Source organism: Poecilia formosa, unplaced genomic scaffold (assembly GCF_000485575.1).
Source record: "Poecilia formosa unplaced genomic scaffold, Poecilia_formosa-5.1.2 Scaffold362, whole genome shotgun sequence".
NCBI classification, from domain to species: Eukaryota; Metazoa; Chordata; class Actinopteri; order Cyprinodontiformes; family Poeciliidae; genus Poecilia; species Poecilia formosa.
The window spans coordinates 203,856-213,064 of record NW_006800301.1 but is presented as its reverse complement, the minus strand read 5'-3'; the positions used below and the strand labels follow the sequence as shown (position 1 = coordinate 213,064).

General features: G+C 38.0%; 1 protein-coding gene and 1 long non-coding RNA gene across 4 annotated transcripts in view; one reads left to right on the top strand and one right to left on the bottom strand.

Annotated features, from left to right (window-relative positions):
- LOC107833322 (uncharacterized) overlaps positions 1–5,786 on the top strand; it is a 13,410-nt gene extending 7,624 nt beyond the window's left edge. The window contains exons 2-3 of the long non-coding RNA XR_001659046.1: positions 501–505; positions 5,709–5,786. This is a non-coding gene — a long non-coding RNA (uncharacterized LOC107833322). The remainder of the gene's footprint in view (positions 1–500; positions 506–5,708) is intronic.
- The window catches only part of LOC103153789 (acetylcholinesterase-like), a 50,983-nt gene continuing 42,986 nt past the window's right edge, over positions 1,213–9,209 (bottom strand). The window contains exons 6-9 of one of the 3 annotated variants that reach the window (XM_016662198.1): positions 7,133–7,342; positions 6,901–7,058; positions 6,091–6,225; positions 1,213–1,443 (exon numbers count right to left, since the gene is read on the bottom strand). In XM_016662198.1, the coding sequence (XP_016517684.1) occupies positions 6,137–6,225; positions 6,901–7,058; positions 7,133–7,342 (457 nt within the window). In that variant the 3' untranslated portion in view covers positions 1,213–1,443; positions 6,091–6,136. Of the gene's footprint in view, positions 1,444–3,740; positions 4,126–5,847; positions 6,226–6,900; positions 7,059–7,132; positions 7,343–9,209 lie in introns of those variants that run through there. The other 2 variants (XM_016662197.1, XM_016662196.1) reach the window with 2 other exon arrangements.

The window sequence follows — 9,209 nt, the reverse complement described above, 5'->3', positions numbered from 1 at the left end:
TTATTATTATTATTTTATTTATTTATAATTGAGGAGTATTTTAAGGAAGTGGTTTTCTTTCAAATGTTAATTTGGGAATGTGCCACTCCATTAATTTCTGATGAGTTTACAGTCGCTTGTCCTAAAACAGCCAAGTAACTGGTGTGATTTGTGCATGTGAAATTTCGTGCTTGTACACAAAGATGTGCACACATGGGCAAACGTCACAACACAACACTTCTGTCGATGTCTACTGTCACGCAAACCTTTCATCTTTTGTCACTCCCCACTGCTATAACGCACTGCTGTGAACTATTTAACCCTGCGCGGGACAGAGCCTTTTAGGTCAAAATAGTAAATTGATTAATCTATGTTATGAAATATGAACTCATTAATATTTTCAGATATTCACATGCTGACACAAAGTAGTAGAGGCAAGTCGATTTTGACCCTTCAGAAAACTTGCATGCAGACTGGAGCATAGAGCCCTGCAGGAGACAGAATTACAGACACTTATGAAGGAGAAGTGGATGCAAAGACCTGTAAATGAGCTGGAGCTCAAAAGACTCATTGAAGAACCAGTACTTTGAAGTTTAGTGGAGAAGCTACGGCTTTGGAGACCTGAAGCTTGACCAGAGCTTTGGAGACTCACAAAAGAATGCTAACACATAAGACTCAATACTCAGCTTGTCCTAAATAAAATCTTTACCTGAAAGCCCGGCGTCTGTTTAGCTATTGACAGTTTGACTCCTCAAAAGTTAGGATGCCATCACCATGAGGATGACATGGTGATGGCATCGTCAGAAAAGCCAGCCAGTGAACCCTCCAAGTGGGCCAGACACGGAGTGAGAAGAGAGGGAGAAAAGTCCTCTCATTGGAGGAGATCAGGTTTATTTTAGTTCATGTTTAATTTTCTAGGTCTCATATTTAGCTGAGTTTGGAAGATAGCTCAACACTATTATACTTGAAAAAAGCCAGTTTTTGTTTGCTTCCTTCCCAAACATTTTTTGTTATTATTTCAATAAATGTAGTTTCTCAAAATAGGCCACAGCCATTTCGTTGTGTTATAAGTTTGGGTAAATAAATCAGTGCTGCACTCTGGGGAAAAAATAAAAGCTAAAATAAATGTAGCTGTGATACACAACATTAATACATCTTTAAAAGAACACAGAAAATCCTTTAAAGAGCTGAATTAATCGGATCATTCACACTGTATCTGGGCACATGAGTAAAAACCATGAGTTTGTAGTTTATGTGCTGCATGTAGCTCAAGTGGGAGAGAACAGCTCAGAAACACTGTTGTCTCCGTGTTTGTCTCTGTGTTGCTCTGTAATGAATTGGAGATCTGTCCGCTGCCTCTCTCCTATTGGCCATAGGAGAGAGAAAACGGAGAGATGGATGGTATCCTGGGGCGGGCAGGGGTTAAAATTCAGCCTGGGAGCTTGGTTTGGACTGGCCTTTCATCTAATCACACACAAGACAAAAGTGGAATCACAATTTTAAAATGACACAACTTCCTGTGTTGTATGAAAACACTATCAAAACTACTGTGTGTGTGTGCGTGTGCGTGTGCGTGTGTGTGCGTGTGTGTGTGTGTGTGTGTGTATGTACGTATTTAATGACAAACAGTCGACAAAAGTTTATTAACCCCTTAACTGTCTCCCTGAAAACCAACATGTTGTCCAATGGGTTCAGGAGGACATTGTGTCCTCATGACAGTTATACAAACAGCCTATAAAGCCAATATTGGGAAACAAAAACCAGCTTTCAAAGCTGTACAGACCAATACATCAAGAAGGGAAATTAATAATTTTATAGAATGCTTTTAGATGTGAAAAAGATGAGGCTTTGATTTTAAGAGGTCAACATAATCCTAAGGAAAGAAACGTACAAGTAATCCTGCACATGGCACCTGAACCTGGCCTTTTATTTTCATGGTTTCTGCTCCACTCCCCTGTTTCTCCTCCTTCTGCTCATTTCTACTCTGACTGGAAATACCCTGGCCCCCTTTAACCACTCATAGTCCACAGCTGACACTGTCCTTGTCTACTACTTGCCTACTTAACAGCAATAATGATAAACTGTGTATGATGTTTGCAAAGAATTCATAGTGTTAGAGTACAAAAACGATATGAAAATCAACTTAAGAAAAGCACTAAACAGACAGGAAGTAAATGACTCGCTTTATATGTATATTTCTTGAGCTAGCAAGAAAAAGGCTACATATTAATAAAAAAACAGAACAGGACAAATGGATGTATAGTCTGAATATTCAGATATATCTTCTAAATTTGAACACAGACTTTCTCATAAAATGTATTTTTTTTATATAAAGAAATGTGTCTTTTGGTCATCCAGTGCAGATTTATTTTAACTGATGGAAAAGATTAATTATTCATGCATGCATGGAGTAACACTACTGAAAGGGTGTTTTTAATATTCTGTGTCCTGAACACATTGAAAAACAAACAAACAAACAAAAACACTAAATGCCAAGTCTGGGAACAGATTGCAGAGCCATGCAGACGGTGCTTGATTACCTGGTGAAAGAAATTACCTGTTAATTTGGCCTCATGCTTGTTTTTTTTTGTTTGTTTTTTTTTATCTGTGTACGTTTTGCAGCATCTTCCATGCCTTTCACCTGTCTTTTTCACATATTGGCCAACTTAAACCACTCCTCCTTACTCCTTTCCTTTTCAAATTGCCATGCAAACTATCAGGGAGACCCAGTCTGACCTTTCACTGTATATGAAGCACCAAAGTGCTTGTGAGGGCGGCAGTGTGTCAGCATGTTATTTATGGGGTAGGAAAATAAAAACACATTCCAACCACTGGTTGGTTTTGCCTTTAACACACCAGCTGCTGGGGTAACCTCCCAGACCTTCCAATGGCGAACCAGCGATTGGACAACGATGCTGTGTGTCCTGACAAACCAACCACAAAAGGAAGTGGAAATTCTAATTTTGTATGTGGTCCAACAGTAAATATTGCTGAATGGGAGCCATAACAGCAGCTGCCAAGAGTTTCAACAGACAACACCACCACTGGGAAAATATCTAGTTGATATTTTTAGCCTCAACTCCACACTCGAAATCACAGAGAGTTGTTCTTGCACTCTTTAATTTTCTACCACATTTTAATTTAGATTACATACATGTTGCACATACCAAAAATCTAAAAAAATAAATATTGGTAAGGTTACTCTAATGTAACGCAGACGCAAACATTCTAAAAGTCACACATCTGTACATACCCAACAGAATCTCACTGCAATGCCACAAGCGGAGGCTTTAGAATAAATTTGCAACTTGCTTTCTGAAAGAAGATGAAGGACAATGGATAATTGTGAAACACCTTCACAGAAGATCAACTTCATAGGTATAATTATTTTTAGCTTTTCTCTCCGAGAGCCTATTGCTTCCTTTTTCTTTTTTCTTTGATGTATGTTTGCCATATGTAAATGTTTCACAACATCAACGTATTTTAAATATCAGACAATACTAAAAGTAAAGATAAATTTCAAGGTGTTTACTGTTATGGTGGAAGACATTCCCCCAAACCTCTAGTACTATAGATCAACTCTGGTGTGTCACATTTTTGAAAAGGCGAGTTCAATATTTTTATCTGAACTCCGACTCAGGTTCCAGATCCAAGCACCTAAAGTGACTAATGAGCCTGTTTTCATCTTCAAGAAGAAAATCCTCTCTGTCTCTAAATCTGCACTCGCTGAGGAAGAGAAATCACAAGTAAGCAGGATGACATGAATTCACTGCTGTTTTTTTTTTTTTTTTTTTCCATTTATTCCTTTTTCTGAGGATATGGATGGTAAAGAAACTATATTATTTATCTGTCTTGACCTCTTTTCTTGAAAGCTAGCCTGTTCTGGAGCGTCTGAGCAAACAATTCAAATCCTAAACAATTGTTCTCAATCCACAAAGACATATGCAGAATGCTTGCTTGTCTGTATCAGTACAAGTTAGCTTGATAAGCCACTGATCCCTCCTGACAGGCCCCTGGAGTGATTCTGTAGATTGCTTTGTTTTCTTCCTGTGAAGCACCTTTACCTTGGGTGAGCCAACTCCTCAGGTCACGCCAGCATGTCATTTCCCAATCGGCTCTACTTCTCTCCACCAGTTTCCAGATTTTCTATGAGTTACAAAATCTGAACTAAACTCCAGTTGCTTTCTGCAAAAACTGCATTTCACTTTGGTTACTTTCAAACCACTAAATTTACCCGAATCACAAACTGTCATGAGAAGAGATTCCAAACCCGCTTTCCTGAAATATTCACCTGCATCTACTGCCCTACTCTCCTTATGTTTCAAAGAACTGTATCACATTACTCAATAAAATATACAATTTATTTTAGAAGGGTGACAAGTGCTGCTCAAAAGCTACACTAAGCCACACAGATAAAAACACCTAATTTATATGATGGCCTGGCTCAACCAAAAGGTTCAATAAGAACAATTATTTGCACAAGATTCAAGGACAGTTATGAAAGCCAAGACCCACTTAAAGAAATATAAAAGACAATATTGTCAAAACTTTTCTATCAAAAGGCAAAACTGATAAAAAGAACGTTGTATTTTGATTTTAGCTTGAATGAAAGATGAATGAAACATATTAATGCAAAGTTAGCTTAGTTGCAGCTTTGTTTTATTTAAATCCGGGATAGAAAAATATCTATAACTTTACTGCTTATTTGAAATTTTTATCACATATTGGAAAAAAAAAACTCCATTGAAGTAAAGAGAGTCAAGGGTGCCTCAAACAGATAATTTTTTTTGCATCGCAATGGAGACAATCATAAGGAGTACCTCAAGAAAGTAATTTCTCTCCAGCTTTAATTGTCATAGATCTAAAACAGTCAATAGTTCATTGTTCTAAGGCAAAGATCTTAACTGATATTACGGAATTAATCTTTATTTCATATACTCAACACCAACAAAGTCTAATATAACTGAAAAACCAAATATAAATCAATTTGGATAATTTCACTCATTGAGTCCAAAACTGCATAACCCAAATTTAAGCTCAGTCAAAAGGTACTGGTAGCCGGCTTCTGCAACCACTAATAGAACTGATATCCTGTCGCTGTCTGAGAATATTCAGTCTGAACTGTCAGCCTTCGAGAATGTCATTGTTGTTGTACAGAGCAGATAAAAATGCATTCACCCTCATGCATGTTTTTCCCTTTTAATATTTTTTACAGGATTTCAAAACCTGAATTTTAATCTGTATATTAACACTGATTAGTAGACAATCACGTTATTGTTTTTTTCTATGGACAATAGCACCTAAAATAGTAACAATAATAGAAGGGCAGCATATTCTTCAGAATCTAACATTGAGGACACCGAGTCAGTTTTCATGTTAGAGTTTAGTTCAGATGACCAGAGTTGTGTCTGTTTGCTTCAAGACTGAATAGTAGATTGTCAGAGCTAGTAAGCTCGAACCCCTGAGATTTAATTTTTTGAAACTCAGAAACTGTGAAGTTGTTACTATGCTTTGATACAATATCTGAAAGCCCTGAGGACGATGTAATAGTTTTGTAAGCTTTTGATGGCTTAATAATAAAAGTTCTCACGTGACGTCACACTTCAGTGAACTTTGTAACTGATAGCCTTCTTGGTAGACAGATGCTATGGAGCTGCTATAGCAATGATAAACAAACCACAAGGTTAGAACCAGGTCTTGCAAATATAGCTTATACCCAAGAGTAAAAGAGAGGCTACTGGACCTTTTTCTGTTGCTATTTCCCCATTTTCACATTTGTATTTAATAATAAGGTGTAAAAAGGTCAAGCAAGAACAAGTGACTTCTTGTGTGTTTATAACAAATGCTAAAAAAGGAGTAAAGAGCACATAGCACAAACTTGTTTTAATGATAAACCACTTAAACAACTATTCCTAATCAGCAGAGGAAGCAAGTTGTTCAAATAGTGTAAGAATATATATTTTGCACACAGATTCTAAAGGGCCTTTTTTCAAACTATGCTTTTCAGTGAACCCTTCAGTAAAACAGGCTATAGGGCCCCAAGAATCGACCTATAACCTTCAGGTGGTGCTCTGATAATATTTAACATATTTAAGAAAAGTAGGCACCCACCTGTTACACATTAAACACATGAACTAAACAGAGAGCAGGAGATCAGTTAATGGGTTAAACTGATAACTAACAAAATAAGAAGAAACACCCAATTGTATTGAACAATCCCACTTGAACTGCAACGCCTCAGGATATCTGTGAAAGACAAAGAGCAAAGAGATTGTGTGTGGGATTAAGTAATCGTTCACAAAGAATGGTTTCAGTTACAAGATTTAATTTCCTCTTTGAGTTGAATTTTTGTTTATAAACTTAGAGCAAACCAAAATGGCTAATCTCAACAGGCAAAACATTTCTTTTCGAGATATTAACAAAAACTGTCCGACTAGAGATGCTTTATATGAAACCTAATGTGTACATTTGTGTCAGACTGTGTAGAGCAGGGGTCCCCAAACTTTGTCCTGCGAGGGCCACATGACTGTTCCCTTTTCTGGTCGGGGGCCGGTCTTAGTTTTTCGAGAAAGAAACCTTAGAAAAGTTTTGTTGACGGGGGGGGGGGCATTGGATTACAGCCGACGACATGTTCGCGTTTGTAGATAGACTCTTACCCAGAATGCAAATGGAAAAAACCGTGAGCGAAACGGTGACTGGTACTGACTAGTATATATTCCATTGAGGGACACTAAGTTTCATATCCGCTCAAGAGCCCCCCTGGTGGTTGAAGAAAAATCCACATATATATGAAAAAAAACACTGAATGCTCTCTGGTATTGTTCAAGGGGCCAGACCAAATGAGGAGGCAGGCCAGATCCAGCCCACTGGCCATAGCTTGGGGACCCCTGGTGTAGAGGGATTTGTTAGTGTGTGTCTCACCTGACATGTTCTGAAATTTAGGAAACAAATTGTTCCACAGATGACACTCATTAGCTTTTAACATCTTCTTTACTCCTGTACTGTCGTCATTCAAACTGAGATACTCCTGAGTGTTCGCTTTAAACAACGGCCAATCACCTCCTTTAAACTTTGGATTTCTGAAAAAGTAAAACAAGAGTTTTTAGGTTTCTCACAATCCCTGCATGAATGACTGAGAATCTAATTAGCCTACCCAGTCCGGGCAAAGTCGCCGTAGTGCTGCATAGTCTTGTTGGCCAAAGTAATTTCATCCTGTTGGTACTTCAAGACAGGATTCAGAGGCATCCCAAAGACAAATTCTATCTCGTAGCCATGCATAGCACCCGCCCATTTTGGCCAGGGATTTTTGGATGACACATGGTCAAAAAAATAAAAAAAGGTCTTACCACCACGTTCTGCATACCTAAAAAAAAATAATGAAAAGCCAATAAATACATCACAATAAAAACATCACATTTTCATTTCCTTAGAAATGTTGCCAAAGTCCAGGTGACCTATTTATTTCAGTGCAGATGAAGCCCCAAACAGAACTCTGACATTTGAAACCCTTTTGTCTAAAATAGGACCACATCTCACTATTACAGCCACATGTAAGTCTTGATACTAAAAGAAAAGTATTGAGCCACCTCCAATTTTATTTCAGCTTTTTTTTTTTTGTATCATGAGCTCTATAGTAGCTGTATAAATATATATTATGATTTTGGTACAAGCATCATCTAAAGAATCCATTATTTATTTTTGGTCTTGAAACACATTGACAACATCAAATAATTAAAGGTTTGACAACTAGAGTTGTTCTGCACCGTAACTAACCAGAACAGTTTTTTTGTAAAGATAAGAAAACATTAATTTCCCATAATGTATTGTTAGCACCTTCAATTTTTTTTCTTTGTAATTTGGCCAATTACAAAGACAACCTTATTTGCACAGACATTTTAAAAAGTGTCAGTGTTACTGAAATGTGTTAAAAATCAATCAACTCAAACATTAGAATAACTACTGATGTTTTAATCCCTTATTTCTGGTAATTGTGATGATTTTTGCTGACAGATCATGAAATGACATAAAGGATTAGAATGTTACATCAGACCAATTAAACAAAACATGTGGCGTAAAGAAAGGTATGTTAATAACTGCTTAAAAGTTATTTTCAAAAGGCTTTTCTAATCTGAAAAACAAGCCTCAATAAAATGCACATTTAGATTTATTGAATATGACTGTATGTCATTGGGATTTTATGTGATGGACTTATGCAATAAGTACATAATTTTGAAGTGTAGGAAAAATTATGTATTTCTTTTTATTATTTTGGAAAGTTTACCTGTGTTTGATCAAACATATGTACACCAGTTAGAACAGAGGATGTTTTTTCTATATAAAAGTATTTATCACCCTATTTTCCACACTATAAGGCGCACCTTCAATTAATGGCCTATTTTAAAACTTTTTTCATATATAAGGCACATAGAATAGACAGTACAGATAGGGTTGCCACCCGTCCCTTAAATACGGAACCGTCCCGTATTGAATGGGACGCGATTTGTTCCGTACTCTACAGATGCGGATGTGTAATAATAAAAAGTTGGTCCCCGAGTACTTTATATAGTAGGCTGCCCCAGTCATTGTTTCACTCACGGTGTTGGTGTTGCAATATTGTGCCCAACTGCTTTCTGGGTAACACAGACCAACCGACACGCTGCCACCACAGTCTCTGTCTCTCCTCCCCCGGCCCCCCGGCTTTAAATGTATAGGGGCTGGTCCCTTGGTAACCCTAGTCGAAGCACCCTGGATCAATGTCTAAAGCCACTTTGTTGACATAAAGAATATCAACAAAACAGTCCGACTCCGGATCTGTGAGGAGAGCCTTCCGCGACTGGGCTGGGGCGTGGCCAGGCGGTGGTCACCCTTCTCCGTTCGCGCACAGCATGTTCGCGGAGAACGTGGTGCTAAATGACCTGCAGATGACCTGATTATAGACAGTAGGTCTGTCAAATTTTATTAACAAACCAGCGTTCTGACAACTATCCCAGCATGCACCGCGCGCTTCTTCTTCTACGGGCGAAAATGAAGTCGGCGGCTGCTTACCTAGTTGCTAGACCTGTTGTGGCTCAATATTGGTCCATATATAAGGCGCGCCGGATCATAAGGCGCACTGTCGGCTTTTGAGGAAATTGGAGGTTTTTAGGTGTGCCTTATAGTGCAGAAAATAAGGTAACCTGATATCTGGAACTTACCTGGTAGCAAAGTCCACTACAGGACAATTAAACATC